The following is a 21,208-nucleotide window of genomic DNA, read 5'->3' as shown; positions in this document are numbered from 1 at the left end:
CTAACCGCCCGTACCACGTTCTCCGGCAATGAATTCCAGAGTCTAATTACACGTTGGGTGAAGAAAAATTTTCTCGGATTCGTTTTAAATTTACCACACTGTAGCTTCAACTCATGCCCTCTAGTCCTAGTATTTTTGGATAGCGTGAACAGTCGCTTCACATCCACCCGATCCATTCCACTCATTATTTTATACACTTCTATCATATCTCCCCTCAGCCGTCTCTTCTCCAAGCTGAAAAGCCCTAGCCTTCTCAGCCTCTCTTCATAGGAAAGTCGTCCCATCCCCACTATCATTTTCGTCGCCCTTCGCTGTACCTTTTCCAATTCTACTATATCTTTTTTGAGATACGGAGACCAGTACTGAACACAATACTCCAGGTGCGGTCGCACCATGGAGCGATACAACGGCATTATAACATCCGCACACCTGGACTCCATACCCTTCCTAATAACACCCAACATTCTATTCGCTTTCCTAGCCGCAGCAGCACACTGAGCAGAAGGTTTCAGCGTATCATCGACGACGACACCCAGATCCCTTTCTTGATCCGTAACTCCTAACGTGGAACCTTGCAAGACGTAGCTATAATTCGGGTTCCTCTTACCCACATGCATCACTTTGCACTTGTCAACATTGAACTTCATCTGCCACTTGCACGCCCATTCTCCCAGTCTCGCAAGGTCCTCCTGTAATCGTTCACATTCCTCCTGCGACTTGACGACCCTGAATAATTTTGTGTCATCGGCGAATTTAATTACCTCACTAGTTATTCCCATCTCTAGGTCATTTATAAATACATTAAAAAGCAACGGACCCAGCACAGACCCCTGCGGGACCCCACTAACTACCCTCCTCCACTGAGAATACTGGCCACGCAATCCTACTCTCTGCTTCCTATCTTTCAACCAGTTCTTAATCCATAATAATACCCTACCTCCGATTCCATGACTCTGCAATTTCTTCAGGAGTCTTTCGTGCGGCACTTTGTCAAACGCCTTCTGAAAATCCAGATATACAATATCAACCGGCTCCCCATTGTCCACATGTTTGCTTACCCCCTCAAAAAAATGCATTTGATTGGTGAGGCAAGACTTCCCTTCACTAAATCCGTGCTGACTTTGTCTCATCAGTCCATGTTTTTGTATATGCTCTGCAATTTTATTCTTAATAATAGCCTCCACCATCTTGCCCGGCACCGACGTCAGACTCACCGGTCTATAATTTCCCGGATCTCCTCTGGAACCTTTCTTAAAAATCGGAGTAACATTGGCTACCCTCCAGTCTTCCGGTATTACACTCGATTTTAGGGACAGATTGCATATTTCTAACAGTAGCTCCGCAAGTTCATTTTTTAGTTCTATTAATACTCTGGGATGAATACCATCAGGTCCCGGTGATTTACTACTCTTCAGCTTGCTGAACTGACCCATTACATCCTTCAAGGTTACAGAGAATTTGTTTAGTTTCTCCGACTCCCCCGCTTCAAATATTCTTTCCGGCACCGGTGTCCCCCCCAAATCCTCCTCGGTGAAGACCGAAGCAAAGAATTCATTTAATTTCTCCGCTACGGCTTTGTCCTCCTTGATCGCCCCTGTGTTAATGTTAAAGCAGCATCTCACTAACTTTTAGTGCAGGTAATTCCAGCGTTAAACACTAATACAGTTTAGTAAATAGCTTGGAAGTGTGAATAGCGCATAACATTTCTTTTTCATGCCATTTTGTTTCAATCACATATTAATCTGGTTTTTTTTGTCAGCACTGATGACTTGCACTGAATGTGTCTTCTTTTTTTTTTTCAAGATCCCGTTAAATTGTCTGATGACGTTCAACAAACAGACTGAGTATAAAGATGGAGAAAATATGCAGTAAGTAGATTGCATTATATCTGTTACATATCAAATGCATTTGTCTACCTATGCCTTCTGTCCTCTTGAGCAGCTAATTTTGGGTGGGCCTGAGCCCAGGTTGGGTGGGCACAACATTTTTTTTCTGCCCCTGCCCTAGTCCCACTCATCACCCTACCCCCAGCACCTCACAACTCAAAATATAAATAGTTCATGAAGATCCCCTAGCGCTGTCAGTGGAAGACATCCTCTGAAGGTGGCCAGAACTCCATTTTACCAAGTTTGACAGGCAGCAGCAGAAGCATCCCTGAGCCAATGATGTTGGTACCCTATAGATGTGTAGTTGTTAGTGACTCAAGGATGATGCTGCACACTCCAGAGCTTGGCAGAAGGGAGTTCTGGCTGCCCTTGGAGGAGGTCCTCAGCTGGCCATGCCTGGAGATCCCCACCTGCTACAGCAAGGGTCACAGCTGGTGTTAGACATGCTGGGGCCCAGGCCAGAAAATAAAGGAGAGAGCCTTCCCGATCCCTGCCTTCCCACCAATCTCACCACCTGCCATTACTATCATATCAACAGACTCTCACCAGATAAAGAACAAAGGATCACAAAAATTGAACTGGGAAGCCCAAGAAGTTAAACTTGACATGTACTGCAACACTACAGAAATAAAAGCAGATATGCATTTCCTTTACTACCGAACACAAAACAAAGACATCTGCTATGCACATTTCCCAACGCTAATATATTCCATTTAGTAAATTCATAACAAAATGCTTTTTTTCTACCTTTGTTGTCTGGACATTTTACTTTTCCATCATGTTGGTTCCAATTTCTCTTTTCTGCTTTCCTGTCAGTCTTCTGTTAATTCTTCTTCGAGTGGCTGCTGTCCATTTGTCTTTTCTCTATTCTTCTCTCCTTTCTTGTTCTGTTCCTTCACTACACCTACTTTTGACATATTGATATTTCCTTTTTAGTTCTTTCCTCTCTTTTTCTTTACTGCCTCTCTGCTCACTCAAATTTCACTTTCTTTCTTATCCTTCTCCTTTTTACTTTTCAGCTACCTATCAAATTCCATCTCCTTCTCTCACCCACTAGCTGTCCCATTCCTCATCTAATTCCTTACCCAAGCCTTCCATTCCCTATCATCTTTAATCAACACCCCATTACCATATCTCTACACTCCACCATAATCACTATCCCCCTCTTATTTGTTTCCTTCCCACCTCCCCCCTTTGGCCTCTCCCATAAAGTTCCACCATTTGCAGCTTCTTCCTCTCTCCAGCCATCTACCCCAGCACCTGCTCTCTCTTTCTCCCCTCCACACCCTTGTAGCATGATATCTTCCTGCCCCTTCCCCTGTGATCTAGCATTTCTTCCTCTCGCCAATTGTCTAGCATCTCTCCCTAACTCCCTTCTGTCCCTGGGTCCAACATCTCTGTTTCTTCCTCCCCTTCCCCATAGAGCATCTCTCCTTCTCTCCCTCCCACTTCCATGTCCAACATTTCTCCCTCTCTCTCCTTGTGCATCTCTCCCTCCCCTTCCACCTCCCACCCCACCTCCAATAATTCTCTATCTCCCTCCAACCTATGCAGCAGCTCTCCCTCCTACACCACCTCCAACAATTCTCCATCTACCCCAACTCATGTAGCATCTCTCCCTCCCATCCCATCCCATATCCAGCAATTCTTTCTTCCCCTACATCCCATGCAGCATCTCTCCATCCCTCCCCTCCCCTCTAAAAATTAACCCTCTCTCTTCTCTCCCCCATGTGCACCATCTCTCTATTCCTTCTCCTCCCCTCCACCCCCATGCATTTCTTTGCCCATGTGATCCTCGGTCTGAATCTCCACTCTCCCTTCACAAACATTTCTCACATCAATGGCAGTGATTCCCACACTCTGCTGTAGGTAACCCAGAAGTGTACCCTCTGCCACATACTGCCCAGTGAAAAACGGAAAGTTGCATTGAGAGGCAGTAGTATGCGCAGAGGGGAGGCTTCTGGGTTAGCCGCAGGCAGCAGGTGAGAATTGCTGCTGCTACCAACAACCCTATGATGTGAGAAACAGTTGTGACGAGAAGGAGATGCAGGACTGTGGGAGCCTCCAGAGCCCAGCTTGCTCCCTTACAATGCTAGAGCTGTCAAAGCTGCAGAGCTTCTGGGTGGGCCTGAGATCACATTGGGTGAGCCTGGGCCCACCCATGGCTACGCCCTTGTAACTGAGGCCAATGAAATTAGCCCAAAAAAGTGTGAAAATGCCTCAAGAAGTTCAAATAATCAACTTTGTACTAGGGCAAGATTTCCCAGACCTGTTCGGGGGCCCCACAGTGATTTGTTTTTTTTTTTTTTGTAGGATATCCAAAGTTAATAGGCTCAATGCAGCACTTCCCCCTTATTCTATAACAGGACACCTAAATTTTTAGCACTGTTTGTGTGCTTGAATTTATAGCATAATGCTGTTCACGCAGGTAAGTGTACACCTATGTGCATAAATGGCAGTAGCGTGCCAAAGAACATAAGAATAGCCATACTGGGTTAGACCAATGGTCCATCTAGCCCAGTATCCCACTTCCAACAGTGCCAATCCAAGGCACCTGTACTTGACAGAAACCCAAATAGTTGCAGCATTCCATGCTACCAGTCCCGGGACAAGCAGTACCTTCCCCATGTCCATCTCAATAACAGACTATGGACTTTTCCTCCAGGAACTTGTCCAAACCTTTTTTAAACCCAGATACGCTAACCACTGTTACCACATCCTCTGGCAGCAAGTTACAGAGCTTAACTTCGTTGAGTGAAAAATTATTTCCTCCTATTTGTTTTAAAAGTATTTTTCCTTGTAACTTCATTGAGTATCTCTTTAGTACTTTTCAAAAGAGTAAACAATCGATTCACCTTTACTCATCCTAATTGCTGTTCTGTAATTACGTACAAAGATGGTGCTGAAAAAATGAGCATTAAATGCTATTCTATAAAGGGAGCTCCTGAATGTAAACAATAGACTTTGGTCTTTCTCAGAACTGGCAACTAAAGTTTCTCTGCCTCAATTTAAGTACTTTCAATGGCTACAACTCTCTAGCAGTATTAAGGCATTCACTAAATCAACACCATTGTCATCTCAACCGCCTTCCCTGTTTTCTAATGCACAAGCAGTGATATTAAAAGGTCACACCACTTCTGCCATATACAAATTTTTTGTCAGTGTAACGTATAATTTTATTACTGTCCTTCAAAATAATTGGCAACTTGATACTGGTTGTGTTTTAAGCGGAGAAATGTGGTCTCACTTTTGGTCAAAAGTAATGAAACCTCTTTCCTCCGCATCAGTTTTACAATCAATGTGTTTTTTCTGTATCATAAAACAAACTGGACTCCTAGGGAACTCGCTGCTGCTGGTCTGAACTCATCAGACAAACGTTGGCATTGTTCACAGCATGTGGGCACTCTCCTTCATATGTTGTTGGAGTGTCAAATGGTTTTTAATTTCTGGGAGGAAGTTTGGAGCATCATACAAAAGATTTTACCTATAGTTGATGACCTATCTTATTCCATCATAATTTTCAAATCTGCATCTAAATCTTTTGATCTGTCAAGGTCACAAGCAAAGTTACTAGACATTCTCCTTATAACCGCTCAAAGACATGTTTTGAGGAACTAACATAGTAACATAGTAGATGACGGCAGAAAAAGACCTGCACGGTCCATCCAGTCTGCCCAACAAGATAAACTCATATGTGCTACTTTTTGTGTATACCTTACCTTGATTTGTACCTGTCCTTTTCAGGGCACAGACCGTAGAAGTCTGCCCAGCACTATCCCTGCCTCCCAATCACCAGCCCCGCCTCCCACCACCGGTTCTGGCACAGACCGTATAAGTCTGCCCAGCACTATCCCCGCCTCCCAACCACCAGCCCCGCCTCCAACCACTGGCTCTGGCACAGACCGTATAAGTCTGCCCAGCACTATCCCCGCCTCCCAACTACCAGCCCTGCCTCCCACTGGCAATCTGCGCAATTATTGAATGTTCACTTTTGGTGGAATACAGTTCTACAACATCAGATATTTGAGTTTGCCATGAGAGAGAAGTTTCGGATGAGAATCTCCACAAAAAAAGTCTGGTCTTCTTTGGAAAACTACCTCCAATCTATTCAGACATAAGTTTAGCCCAACACAAAGGACTTACATATCAGACACCATTCCCCATCCCTTCCTTCATTGTTCCTTGTTATTGTTACATTTTGAAAACTAATCAAATATTTTGAAAAAAAAAAAAGGGTGCTCCAAGTTAGTCACCATTTATAGAATACCATTTGGCACTGGTGTCTGTGCCAAATGTTATGCATGAGGGTTTACGCCAAGTGAAACCTGGTGTAAATCCTTGCACCTAAATTAGGCGCAGATCGGCCTTATGCTTAAACACTGTACACAAATTCCAGGAATGCTCTTGACCCGCCCATGCCCCTCCCATGGCCACATCCTCTTTTTGGATCCGTGTGAAAAAAATTGACGCATGCATCTTTATAGAATAGCAAGTATAAAGATGAGCATGTAAATTTCAAATATTGTTAGCTCCCAATTATCAATGCTAATTGACTCATTAAGCAATTAAATTACACATGCAAGTCAGGTGCATGTCCAAATTTGCATGCACAATTATGAGCGCCACGTATAGAATTAGTGGGTTAGTGTATAAATGCAAGGTGAGCATTCACAGGGGAGGGGCACAGGTGTGTCAAATGCACGTCTGACATTTATGTGAGCTACTTGATGTTATGCTGTAAATGGTGCATGTAGGTGTGCCCATTTACACCAGCCATAATATACCTGACATAAATGATTGTGCCCAAATACACCAGGGAGGAGTGCCTTGGTTGCACACTCCCAGTCTAAATGTGCTAGTGTTTAGCACAACAGCTTGAAGCATAACTAAGCACAGCAGCAGTCCACATACTACGCTCACAGTTTCAGCTTGAAGCACAACAAAGGGGAAATGGAAATGGGACTTGATATACCACCTTTCTGTGGTATTTTGCAACTACATTCAAAGTGGTTTACATATATTCAGGTACTTATTTTGTACCAGGGGCAATGGAGGGTTAAGTGAATTGCCCAGAGTCACAAGGAGCTGCAGTGGGAATCGAACTCAGTTCCCCAGGATCAAAGTCCACTGCACTAACCACTAAGCTACTCCTTCACTCCACTCCTCCACTCAGCTGCAGCTGTGAAGATTGGGAGAGTGCATCCCAGGCATTCCTCTCTGGTGTATTGTAATCCCTGATGCAGCCCATGCATGGGTGGATATTTTTAAATAAAGGCATCATTTTATATATTGGATTTTATACCCTCTGAGCTCCTCCCAGGTCATCCCCTAATGACCTGCTACCCAGGGGGCCCACTCTATCATATTCTTAAACAAACCATGGGTTACACCTACCCAATGAACAAGGATCTAAAAGAGACCTAGTAGAGGACACTTTTGCAACTATACATCTCGCCTCCTCCACCAAAACAGCATCAAACACAGACCAGTTCTCATTCTTCACCCTTCCACACCAAAAACTGTACACTCAAAGATCTCAACTTATCCTCTAAAAAAATGTGCATACCGATCTGCATTTGGCCCAACATCCATAGTCAGATTCTTACAACCATCTATTAAAAAGCATTTTATGATTTTAATAATGCACAATATATGGTTTACATGTATTATTAAAATAAACATAAATTTACAAAAGCATAACTGTTGCACCCCGCTTATTATTGCTGCAATTAAACAGATTATACATTTAACAAATAAATTAAATCAGTTATGTATTTTTCAGGTAATTGGTTCTATTATTTATTGATGCTATTTTAATCTGACATTTTTAACTGCACTCTCTGTCTGAGTAAGTTGTTTAGTTGGCTAACAGGAAGCGATAATTAGCATGTTATCACAAGATCTGGAATGTTATGGTTTATATTTTGTATTATTGCAATGATGTAACATCTCTCTTATTATAATTAAGGAGCTCTTTTAAAAAAATTTTTTATTTATTTATAACCATTTAAATTTTTACAAGCGATAAAACAACTTGCCAGAAATACAGAGAAAGTAATATATAGGAATTATTTCAGTCAGGTAATTCTATTCTCTTCCTTAGACCACTAAATATGGAGAGTGAAACAAGATAAGGAGATCAATTAAACACTAAACAGAAAAAACCCCCGTGGTATTAACCTGATTATCCCCAGATATTACTTGTCTAATTCATTATTCCACATTGATCATCTGGTTGGCTTCTTCAAGGCCAATACGCTGTATAGTCAAATCATTTCATTGAAAAACATACTTATTGTCCAATATTAGTTAGAAATAATACATCTGATTACATTCTCTCTCTTTTAAAAACCAGAAGTTATTTAACAATACATATACTTAAGCCTCTAATTCAAATCCCACTGATTAAAGTAATCCCAGTTTTCATAGGCTTCACTCCTTTTAAAGTAATAAGGAGCTCTTTTATAGTTAATGGTTCACTACCAGTCTCTGCCACCTGTCAGTCAACTAGTATTCAACACAATAGCCACCCCTTAAAGGTATCCAAATAAGCGTATTTTCAGCCATGCTAGGACTGCTGAATAAGCAACTCTAAACTGATCATTATCAATAAAAGACTTGTATACCGCTATATACCCTTTCGAATTCAACGCAGTTCACAAAATATATAGATGAAAATCACAAATAAGACAAAATAAAACCCAGTCATTCTAGCCCCTTCTACCCCAATATCATTTGCCAAATAGAATGTTTTGTAACTTTTTCAAAAAGTCAGGATAAGTAGGCTCTATTGGAATCCAAGCTGCAAACTGTTCCATACAGAGATTATAAAAAAAGGAGGCCCGGGGAATTTTGCTCCCCCTGCCCCCCCTCTTGGCAGCCCTGCCATACACCACTTGAAATAGCAAGCATTGGGTCTCTTTTACTAGGGCGTGCTAGAGGATTTAGCATGTACTAAATGCTAAGACACCCATAATGGATGTCTTAGTGGTTAGTGCATGCTAAATTTTAGCACACATTAAGGGCCCTGTTTACTAAGCAGTGTTATAGGTGCGTTAACATTTTTAATGCGCGTTAATCATGTAAGTGCCTACAATATCCCTATAGGCGCCTACATGGTTAGCGTGCACGCTAAGTGTAGACGCACTAAAAACACTAACGCACCTTAGTAAACAGGGCTGTAAATCCACTAACGTAAAAGTTTATTAGTGTTTAACTTTAATAATGGACTTTCTGCATACAAACTGATAATTCCGTAATGGTATCGGACATATTCTCAGCTTCTGGAAACAACATAATTAAATTTGCTGATGACACAAAGTTATTCAAAGTCGTTAACTCGCGACAGGACTGTGAAAAATTACAGAAGGACGTTACGAGACTGGGAGACTGGGCGGCTAAATGGCAGATGACGTTTAATGTGAGCAAGTGCAAGGTGATGCATGTGGGAAAAAAAGAACCCAAATTATAGCTACGTCATGCAAGGTTCCACGTTTGGAGTTACAGACCAAGAAAGGGATCTGGGTGTCGTCGTCGATAATACACTGAAACTTTCTGCTCAGTGTGCTGCTGCGGCTAGGAAAGCGAAAAGAATGTTGGGTGTTATTAGGAAAGGTATGGAAAACAGGTGTGAGGATGTTATAATGCAGTTGTATTGCTCCATGGTGCGACCGCACCTTGAGTATTGTGTTCAATTCTGGTCGCCGCATCTCAAGAAAGATATAGTAGAATTGGAAAAGGTGCAGCCAAGGGCGACTAAAATGATAGCGGGGATGGGACGACTTCCCTATGAAGAAAGACTAAGGAGGCTAGGGCTTTTCAGCTTGGAGAAGAGACGGCTGAGAGGGAGACATGATAGAGGCATATAAAATAATGAGTGGAGTGGAACAGGTGGATGTGAAGCGTCTGTTCACGGTTTCCAAAAAATACTAGGACTAGGGGGCATGCGATGAAACTACAGTGTAGTAAATTTAAAACAAATCGGAGAAAATCTTTCTTCACCCAACGCATAATTAAACTCTGGAATTCATTGCCGGAGAATGTGGTGAAGGCAGTTAGCTTAGCAGGGTTTAAAAAGTGGTTAGACGGTTTCCTAAAGGACAAGTCCATAAACCACTACTAAATGGACTTGGGAAAAATCCACAGTTCCAGGAATAACATGTATAGAATGTTTGTACGTTTGGGAAGCTTGGATTGGCCGCTGTCGTGGACAGGATGCTGGGCTCGATGGACCCTTGGTCTTTCCCTAGTGTGGCATTACTTATGTACTTATAAAAATGTTGTCTGCATATGAATGAAGCAACTCTTCTGCTTTTAATCCAATAGTGCTTAAAGATGGCATAAACAAGTTGAATAGCATAGGGCAAAGCAGTGGTCCTTGAGGGACACCGCATCCCGGAGTCCAGTACTGAGAAGAAATGTTTTTCCTGACATAATGGCCATAAAGGGAATAATTCTTTACAAACATAGGAACATGATGGCAGATAAGGGCCAAATGGCCCATCCAGTCTGCCCATCCTCAGTAACCATTAAATATATTGGTATTGCCATACTGGGACAGACCGAAGGTCCATCAAGCCCAGCATCCTGTCTCCAATTAATCCAAAAAGAGGATAAGAGAGTATCTAGTTATGAGGATACAAAATAAAAAAACCCTCTCTTATATGAACTGCAAGTTTACTTAATAATATACTGTATTCCTGTGAAGTGCAAAAGAAAATATTCCTGAGAGAGGGAAAAAGCCTCTGTACCCCAACCTCCGGCCAATCTATACTTTTTGTAGGGTATGGAGGAAATAACATGGGTGACACTTTCTTCATCGGCATAAAAAATCCTTATCTCCTTTCTATTTTTGCTAAAAACTTCACAGGAAGATCAAGTTTCTCATGGAGCCAAAAAAGAAGTAAGAAAGAATACTTAACTTGAAACTTGTAAATTGGTGGTAAACACAGACGTATAAGAAAAGTCAATCACCACCTCCTGCAATTCAACTCCCACCCCCCACCTCCCGTAACAGGCAAACTCAAAGGTAGACTTCTGTTGGGTTCTGACAGCTGTCTGCAGCCTGATCCAAAGCTTTCCCTCTGTCCAGGGGCGTAGCCAGACAACAGAGTTTGGGTGGGCCTAGGCAAGACATGGGTGGGCACCAAGTGTTCTTCCCCACCACCAAAAAAATATCTCAGCTGGTGGGAAAACGGTTCTTTCCACCTTGGCAGTCTGCAGCAGGCATGCGCTGAAAACTAAGCGTGTGCAGGCTCCGGTATCATGGAGAGTAGCATTTTCGTTACCATCAGGGGGAAGTCTTCTGCTGGAAGAGCTTGAGATCCCCACCAGCCAGGCCCGTGCCAAGGGTCTATGCCGCCCCCCCCCGCAGATGAACTGTTGGCGCCCCCCCCTCCGCAGAAGAACAGTTGGCGCGAGTGCGCCCCTCTCACCCCCCCCCCCCGTGAAGATGATCGCTGCGCGCCCTGGGGGCCTTTAAATCTTTTACTTGCAGTCGCAGCAGCGTCTGTGAAAACGGAGCGCTGCCGACGTCTCCCTTCCCTTGCACTTGTTGGTTCCCTCAGTGTCCGCCTCGGCGGCGTGGGGCGAGGGTAAGCACTGCGGCGGCGCCCTCCAGAGGTGGGCGCCCTCCTGCGGTGCTTACCCCGCTTACCGCATCGGCAAGGCCCTGCCACCAGCTACCGCTAAACGTGTGCTACTGTTGGGTGGGACTGAGCCCTAAGTTAGTGGGCCCACCCAGTCCCACCTGTGGCTATGCCACTGCCTCTGTCCCATCCTGCCCATGCAGAAACAGGAATTGATGTCAGAGGATGCGAGACAAGCCAGAATAAAAGATTCAGAGCCGGCTGTAGGCAGCCTATTTGCATTGCTGCCACTGCGGAGGAACAACAGAAAACCACCTTTAAGTTAGACCGATGGGGTTGAGAGGGGAGGAGCAAATGCCAAACCCCAGGTTGGAGGAGGGGAGTGACTTGACCCATGAGCAGAACTGGAGGGGTTACCAGAGGAAGCTGTGGCCAAGGTGGTGAGCTCCAGCAGCCATGAGAAGAGCTTGGTGCTGCTCACCACCAAGTTTGTGTTGCCATTCATGAGGGTGGAAGGGAGGAAGGGAACAGAGAGCAAGAGAGAGAGATAATGGACCCCAGGAAAGAGAGATAATGAACCCGGGGGAAGAGGAGAGGGAGGGAAGGAAGGATGGAAGAGAAAGGGAGGGATATTGGATCTGGGGGTGGGAGGAAGGGAGATTATCAGTCCTTTAGGGAAGAGAAGGGGAATGGTAACAATCAAAGTGGTTTCCATATATATACGGGTACTTATTTTGTACCTGGACAATGGAGGGTTAAGTGATTTGCCCAGTGTCACAAGGAGCTGCAGTGGGAAATAAATAAATAAAATACCTTTAATTAAAATGTTTAATTGAACTGTAGCCCTAATAAATTGTGCTAAAATATTAGCACACATTAACATGCATTAATGCGTGTTATTTACCACAGGTCCCATTTTATGTACTGGGACCTATTTACTAATAATGTGCATTAACACTGTTAGCACACTGTAATAAATCAAACCCTACGTTTTATGCTGTTTGTTTGAATCACTTATTTTTTACTATAACATCTGCTTAGTCACATGAATGCAGTTCAGCCTTAGACTAACCTGCTTATTTTCGAACGAGAAGGCCAGCCATCTTCCGACACAAATCGGGAGATGGCCAGCCATCTCCTGAAGCCAGCTAAATCGGTATAATCGAAAGCCGATTTTGGCTGACTTCAACTGCTTTCCGTCGCAGGGCCGGCCAAAGTTAAAGGGGGTGTTTCGGCAGGGTATGGAAGGCGGGACGGGGGTGTGGTTACGAGATGGCCGGCTTCGGCTAATAATGGAAAAAAGAAGGCCGGCTCTGACGAGCACTTGGCCAGCTTCACTTGGTCCATTTATTTTTAGGACCAAGCTTCAAAAAAATGCCCCAATTGACCAGATGACCACCGGAGGGAATCGGGGATGACCTCCACTTACTCCCCCAGTGGTCACCAACCCCCTCCCACCCAAAAAAAAAATTAAAATTCAATTTTTTGCCAGCCTCTATGCCAGCCTGAAATGTCATACCCAGCTCCATGACAGCAGTATGCAGGTCCCTGGAGCAGTTTTTAGTGGGTGCAGTGCACTTCAGGCAGGTGGACCCAGGCCCATCCCTCCCATCCCTACACTTGTGGTGGTAAATGGGAGCCCTCCAAACCCCCTCCCCAAAACCCACTGTACCCACATGTATTTGCTCCTTCACCTCTAAGGGCTATGGTAGTGGTGTACAGTTGTGGGGAGTGGGTTTTGGGGGGGATTTGGGGGGCTCAGCACACAAGGTAAGGGAGGTATGCACCTGGGAGCTATTTTTGAAGTCCACTGCCGTGCCCCCTAGGGTGCCCGGTATGTGTCCTGGCATGTGAGGGGGACCAGTGCACTACAAATGCTGGCTCCTCCCATGACCAAATGCCTTGGATTTGGCCGGGTTTGAGATGGCCGCCATTAGTTTCCATTATCGCTGAAAACCAATGCCAGCCCATCTCTAAAGCCGGCCTAAATGTTGAGATTTGGCCAGCTCTGACCGTATTATCGAAACAAAAGATGGCCGGCCATCTTGTTTCGATAATACGGTCGGGACGCAGCTTTACGGGGCCGGCCTTGAAGATGGCCGCCCATATAGATGGCCAGGCCCATTCGATTATGCCCCTTATTTTTATGTGTGTATATCATTTATACATGTAAGAATTGAGTTTAGAAAGCCAGCGTTTAAATGTGTATACCTTCATTACATGTAAATTGCAATGCAAGAGGGAGTGATTTGGGTGTTACATGGAGGAACTAAAATCTATGGGCTCATTTTACAAAGCTGTGCTACCAATTAGCAGCACGCCAAATGTGAAGAAGCCCATTCTATTCCCTTGGTCTTCTTTGCAATCAGCAAATGCTAATCAGTAACACAGCTTTGTAAAAGGAGCACCTATATGCCCGTTCCCTATTTCAGAAAGGGGGAGTGAATGTGTATGTCCCAATATTTCACACAGTAAAAGCAGAAATATCCCCGTAACAACAAGTCACAAAAAGTGTAATAAAAGAAAAAAAGTAGGGGGTAGACCAAATGTGTTTCCGAACAATAGGTTTATTAAAAAAAACAATTTCTAAAAACAGACTCAAAGCAGTCCTGCATTTCAGCGCCATCCGCACCTGCCTCAGGAGTCAACCAAATTATCTCAGTGACTGATGGTAACAATAAATAAATAGACTAAGATAGCCAAAGGTACAGCGTCAAGACGCCACAAAAAAAACGGCACAAAATTAACCTAATCAATGAAAAAGGTTAGTTTTACGCCATTTTTCGTGGCATCTTAATGCTATACCTACGTTTTTCTTTTTTTTTACACTTTTTGTCCCAATATTTCAACATCTGAATTTACAGCTGTTCCCTCCCATGTATGGGTTTTCAAAAGTGCTTATTTGGGCCAAACCTTAACAGGAGGATTAAGGGATTAAAGGAGTTCCCCCTCCCCCCCTTATTCCCAGGGCTTATTTTCCCCCTCCAATTTGAAAATAAATAAGGATTGAGGCCTTCTATACCCTTTCCCTGCCCATGACATGCCTCCTCCCGAAAAAAAATCCAAAAAATTAAATAGCAAGCAATTAGGGTGCACTGACAGGCAAATTACTAGAAAATGTTTTGATGCCTCCCCCCCCCCCCCCCCACACACACATTAATTGTATTTTAATTCTTCACACAGTTTAGTAAAATAGCCTCTATGTTGACAGATCCTTTTCTAAAATTATAATGGAATTATACATGTCCTAAACCTGGACACATTAATTATGATTTTTACATTCTCTCTAAAATGTGTCTGCACAGTATTTGGAAAATATGCTTTTAAATACTAATAGTTTGTTTTTCCTTTTATTTCAGACAACAGTCAGTCAGGAGAGAAGAAAAGGGAACAGCTGCCTTATTCCGTGGAGACTCCATATGGCTTCTATTTAGACCTGGATTTCCTGAAATATGTAGACGACATTGAAAAAGGAAATACCATTAAAAGGGTCCATGTCCAGAGGAAAAGCAAGCAACCCAAGTTTAGCACATTGCCTCGAAATTTCGGCATTCCCAACAGTGAATCCAAACTCCACGCGTCCCCTGTCAGCAAAGGGTGGATTAGCACAACCCCCTTACCTGTGCAAAGGAAAGAGGTGACTGACATGAAGGAAACTCTACATGTAGTTCCAAACTCTGATCCAGCACAACCTTTAAGACAAGGGTATGAGTTGAAATACAGAGAAAAGAGTGACAGGCAAGCAGAGCAGATACCTCATGATGAAAAACTGAATAGCTCACGGAGTAGGCCACAGCTTTTACGGGCCTCGAGCATGCCCGCCACACTTTTACAGCACAAAATCTCCGAAGAACTAAATCAATATTCCTTGTTTTCCCAGTCTCCTTCACCTTTTCAGCCAAGTATTCTCAGTGAGAGGACCTTTACTTCCATGGATAAGCCACCGGAACCTCAGTACTATTCTAATCTTGAACCGACCCACACCGCAGAAAAGAGCAAGGCGCAGAAGCAGGTCCAAGAAGCTTTAAAAAGAGTCAAGGAACTGGAAGAGCAGGTGAAAACCATTCCTGAACTTAATCAGAAAATATCCCTACTTTCAGAAGAGAAAATTCAGCTGGCCTCACAACTACAGAACCTGCAGTCCAGAGCTCTGGAGAGAGAGACACATGCAGCCGATACATCAGAAGTTAACTGTGGCATAAACGTAGCCACAGCGACATTACCGCTGCTCAGTGTTTCAACACAAACAACATTTATACCCGACAACATGGTGCTAGAAAACATAGAATTAAGCATAACTGAAAATGAGCTGTTTACTGATGTCAGAGCTGAATCTAGAGGTACTAGTGATGGATTGACAGAGGAAAATATCAGATCTGAGTCTTTGCTTTATGCCAGTTCAGAACCAGCAGAGTTCACAACTCTGATGCATCAGTTTACAACAATAGAAATGAATTTGAGGGATAAAACCGATGAACTAGAGAAGCTCAAAATAGTGGTGAAAGAACAAGAGAAGGAAATCAAGGACAAAGACGTAAGCCTTCAAGGACTGGCTTGGGCGAAAGATTTAAGCCTTCAAGAATTTGTAAGCTTAAAAATGCAACTTGAAGAGGCCATCATGGAGACCAAAATATCTTATGAACCTGATGGCTGGCATTGTCGGGACATTGGTGTGAATACTGAATCTGTGCAAGAAGATGAGAAGAAGGAGACTTCTGATAAATGTATTAATGTAAATATGTCTACCGAGACGCAGTCTGTTGGATGTGGTGACTATGACAAAAATATGGCAGAATCTCAAGTTAAAGCATCTAAAGAAACAGCAGCACACAACAGGTTGGTAGATGTCGATTCACCTTGTAAACAAGACCAGCCCAACCATATAACCACTTCAGAAAGCATTACTTGCACCATGCTAAAGATTGATGAACCAGTGTATGACTGTCCAATCCAAACAGGAAGTGACGATGGTCAGCTCATTGCAAGTGCCTCAGGAGGAGAACCCTGGATACATGAAAATAAAGACACCTCGTTTACAAAAGAAGAGATAGGAAAGAAGGATCATCAGAGAGACGGGCAGAGCTTACCTGCAGAAACTCCTGTAGGCCAATATGTTAAAAAAATCCAGGAACTTTTACAAGAGCAGTGGATGTGCTTAGAACATGGATATCCAGAGCTAGCAAAGGCGATCAAGCAGCCTGCCTCAAAGCTCAGTTCCATTCAGAATCAGCTGGTCAGCTCTCTAAACTTGCTGTCCTCCATCTACACAACAGAAGCGGCAACAGACAAAGAGAATTCAATGATGAAACACCAGCAGACGGGTAAATACTAGCGAAGCTATTCATGATACAATATGGAGGTTCTGAATACAGAACTCAGAAGTTGTGTGCACATTTCACTCGGACTTGTTTGATGCAGTCAGCGGTCATTATAAAAGCAATTAGTAATGGGCTGGCCCGGTGCTATCAATGTATACAACAATGGACAAAAATAATACTTCTGATTATAGCAGGGGCGTAGCCAGACACCCAATTTTGGGTGGGCCTGGGCCCAAGATGGGTGGGCAGAAGAACTCTGCCTTGCCTCACAAGTGATTTGATCTCTCTCTCTCTCGCCTGCATACCATATGGTCTCTCAAACATCCCCCACCCTGGCATACCTTTTAAATAGAAGATTTTCACTGGCAGCAACTAATACACACTGCTCATGTTGGCCCCACAGCATGTATTAGTCGCTGCTTGCTGCAGGCGAAGATCTGCTATTTACAAGGTATGCAGGAGGGACAGTTGTTGGCAGTTTTTGGCTGGTGGGGCTTGGGGAACCCCTGCCTGCCACATCATAGGTGTGCAGCTACTGGGTGGGCCTGAGCCCAAAGTGGGTGGGCCTGGGCCCACCCTTGGCTACGCCACTGGATTATAGTAGTACGGTCCCAAAGTGCTTACAATATACATTTGAGCATGTGAAGGTTGGGATATGTTTCTCACACTCATACATCACATAGATCCCCTTTTCCTAAGCTGCATTAGGTGCTAACATGTGCCCAGTGCAGCTTAAAATAGCATACGCTCAGGTGTCTTGTGATAACTGCCTAATGTGCGCATGCTAACTGTGCACCGAAAAATATTTTTTTTGAGCAGGTATGTCATTGGGCAGAGCAGGGGTGTAGCCAGACAACAGATTTTGGGTGGGCCTAGGCAAGAAGTGGGTGGGCACCAAGTGTTCTCGCCCCCTCCCCTCAACCACCACCCAAAAATTATCTCAGCTGGTGAGAAAACGCTTCTTTCCATCTTGGCAGTCTGCAGCAGGCATGCACTGAAAACTGAGCATGCGCAGGTGCCGTTATTGTGGAAGGTAGCGTTTTCGTTACCATCAGGGGGAAGTCTTCAGCTGGCGGAGCTTGGGATCCCCACCAACTACCACTAAATGTGTGCTACTGTTGGGTGGGCCTACTGTTGGGTGGGCCTGAGCCCTAAGTGGGTGGGCCCTCCCAGGCCCACCTGTGGCTACGCCACTGGGGCAGAGTGGGTGCTCTGTGCAAAACAGTGCATTTACATTAGCTCATTCTAACCAGTTAGTGCAGGAATTGGGGCCGCCAAGAGTCACAGCCGGGCCAGGGGCAGGACCGCCGCCGCACCCACCCCCTTACCTTCCTGTGTCTGCACCTTCCTTGGTCTGTCGTCCCCTGCTTCTGTGTGCCGGGACTTGGATTATTGTGTTAATGCAATTATCCAGGTCCTGTCATATAGGAGCAGGAGAGAGACAGACCCGGAATCAGGCAGGCAGGAATAGGCTTCTGCTCCCTCAAAACCAAGGAGGTTCAAAACCTTGCCAGTACTGGGCTTCCCCTTGGAGATGGGGATCCCCCCCTGCTCCGCCCTCTTGGTGGCCCTGGCAGGAATACCACATGAACCCTTTCCACCTACAAAATGGGCAGTGGTAAGTGCTCACATGGTTATTTATTTTAATGTACAACAATATTGAAGGAGCGAGTCTGTTCACACAAAATATTGTGCAAGGGAAAAAAAATGAGAGAGAACAGGGGAAAGAACTCAGAAAAGGTGACACACAGCAAGACTGCTGTAATTATTTCAAAAAGAAAAGTGACCGTATCTTCTTCAATCATTGGTCTTAAAACCTCCCTCCTCCCTTTCTGTGGAAATATTTTTTTCAAAATTTGTTTTAAAGATATGCTCAATATGAACCAACAAAATTGTAGATACTCAAAAAGGGAAAAAGACCACTTAGCTGGTTGCAGCGTCTTACATAGGCATCCACACCCGACGAACCCGTTTCACCAAGGGGCTTCTTCAGGGGATAAGGACGCCGAGCTGGCAATCACTGCTCTAGTGGATCCTTATTAAGTCATTCAATGAATCAGACTGGCTGCCGGCTCAAAACCTTTTCTGAGGTCTTTCCCCTGTTCGCTCTAATTTTTTTTCCCTGCGCAATATTTTGTGTGAACAGACTTGCTCCTTCATTATTGCTGTATGGTACAAATTGAAGCGAATCGCCCCCTCTTTTGTTTGTTTGTTACCTGGACGTTTATTTTAATGGCCATATTCGAACAACAAGGACCCTATAGCGAGTGGAGTTCAGGTTTCTAGATGTATATTGGGACCTGCCACCTCCCATCTTTGCATAAAACAACAATATAACCTCCTCTTCTGTGATTTTATGAAGGCATGCAACCAGTTAGGCACAGGAGTAAATCTGTGTGCGGCAGAGTTGAATATCTCTCAAGCTAACATGAAAAATGGGTTTTTTTTGGCAGCATAAGAAAAACATTAATATCCCGAGCCAGATATGTCTGGCTGTTCAGCCATTTACGTGGCTCCTGAATTTTTGTTATGTTGTAACATTTAACTAAATCAGAACCATAAACCCATTACGGGTAACCTTCCTCTGAGTCCTGCAGGATCTCAATGGCTATTTTGCTGGGTTTAACTATAACAGCAGGGATCTTGGGACTTTGATGACATGTATTGTCTGTCTAGGTAGCAGAACTTTAAACCTTTTGATCTATGATTTTATGATGTTTGTTTTATTTTCAATAGCAACATCCCCAAGTACAAGTCTTAAATCGATCATGAAAAGGAAAGACTATAGGTTCCATGCAGAAGGTAACGGAACAAAAAAGAACTTGCAGTTTGTCGGGGTGAATGGTGGGTAAGCATCCGCTATTACATTCAAAATGCTTTTTCATTGCTGTTTACAAAGTTATTAGCATGAATGACAACCCGAGGTAGATAATCAAGACCAGATTAAGGCCGACTGATGCCCTAAGCACAGCCCAGTCTTGGCTCTTCCATTGCTTAACTGGCAAGCACTGACAAATATTGTATGAAACTAAACATCATATCCTATATAATAAAAAGCACCTCCAACATTCTGAAGCTGACTCCGTGGCACTGTGGCAGTGTAGGGTTCGTAAGTCTGTAGTTCAGCGTTTCATTGGCTCTCACTGTCAACGAAGAACCAATCAGACAGAACGGAACTTGGAGGAGGGAAATGGAGTGGATTGAATCTCTAACAAACAATCGTATACAGGGAGGTACGAACATCAGTGGAGGCAAGTGCACAGAACGGAAGGGAAGAAAAACATTTAATCACTTTGTCACACACACACACACACACACACACACACACATATTGGAGCCGACTCTGTGGGTGCTGTGGGTGCTTGAGCACCCCCAATATTGGAAAAATTCCTTGTATGTGTCCAGGGAGGGATTCTTTCCCTTGGGCTTAGCACCCACAATAATTTTGAAAAGTTGGCTCCTATGCACACATATACACACTCAATCACTCTGTGTATCTCTCTCTTACACTGTCTGTAAAACACACTGTCACTCTCAGTCTCTCACATGGGCAACTGTATGTTGCATTCTCACCAGTAAGGAGCTCTTCTGATGTGATTGTTAAACTGATTGAAGGGCCTGAACAAGGAAAACTTTTACCACATTGTAACACAGTTTACACAAAAAATATTGTACATAAAGAAATCTTACACATGTAAACAACAATTATATTCAGAATACAACCGTGGAAACATTAACGGCAGGAACTCATTACATTGCTAGCGCCCGTTTCATTGCGTTAAGAAACGGGCCTTTTTTTACTAGTATATTTATAATGATTAGGAAAATACTGAATTTCATGTTGGATAATGGGTGTGGCAGATGCCAGTGAAAGAGTTAAGGGCATGATGGAGGAAAAACCTCTGTGGTGCCCTCTTTCCCTTGGTGCCCTAAGCACATCCTTTTTTTTGCTTAATGGTTAATCTAGAGCTGTAGATAATGTTCCTTTTCCCTTTAAAATTATACTACTTGATATCTGATTCTGTCAAATAGAATGGCATAAACATACTGTTCTAGCTAGCAAAATGGTAGGTAAGAGGTGAGACAGTGGGGTGCTGAAGAGTGAACGTGCTAATTGGTGAGGAGAACATAGAACTGTGTGTGTGGAAGCAGATGTTGAGCCAAAATGGAGACGTGAGAACAGCAACATAGGCAAAGTTTGCTGTGCTTACTTTGAAGGGGGGAGGGGTAGAGTGGTCATATTTATTTTATTTTTGTTACATTTGTACCCCGCGCTTTCCCACTCATGGCAGGCTCAATGCGGCTTACATATTGTATACAGGTACTTATTTGTAGCGGGGCAATGGAGGGTTAAGTGACTTGCCCAGAGTCACAAGGAGCTGCCTGTGCCTGAAGTGGGAATTGAACTCAGTTCCTC

The 21,208-nt window shown here is 43.8% G+C and overlaps 1 protein-coding gene across 4 annotated transcripts in view; it reads left to right on the top strand.

Annotated features, from left to right (window-relative positions):
* KANK4 (KN motif and ankyrin repeat domains 4) overlaps positions 1–21,208 on the top strand; it is a 138,363-nt gene that overhangs the window by 71,115 nt on the left and 46,040 nt on the right. For all 4 annotated transcript variants that reach the window (XM_030206626.1, XM_030206629.1, XM_030206630.1 and 1 more), the window contains exons 2-4: positions 1,804–1,868; positions 14,833–16,794; positions 19,528–19,639. In XM_030206626.1, coding sequence (XP_030062486.1) covers positions 1,853–1,868; positions 14,833–16,794; positions 19,528–19,639 — 2,090 coding nt within the window. In that variant the 5' untranslated portion in view covers positions 1,804–1,852. The remainder of the gene's footprint in view (positions 1–1,803; positions 1,869–14,832; positions 16,795–19,527; positions 19,640–21,208) is intronic.

The sequence above is a fragment of the Microcaecilia unicolor genome, chromosome 6 (assembly GCF_901765095.1).
Source record: "Microcaecilia unicolor chromosome 6, aMicUni1.1, whole genome shotgun sequence".
Taxonomy (NCBI): domain Eukaryota; kingdom Metazoa; phylum Chordata; class Amphibia; order Gymnophiona; family Siphonopidae; genus Microcaecilia; species Microcaecilia unicolor.
The sequence above is the reverse complement of the archived record's forward strand: the minus strand, read 5'-3'. Positions and strand labels throughout refer to the sequence as shown.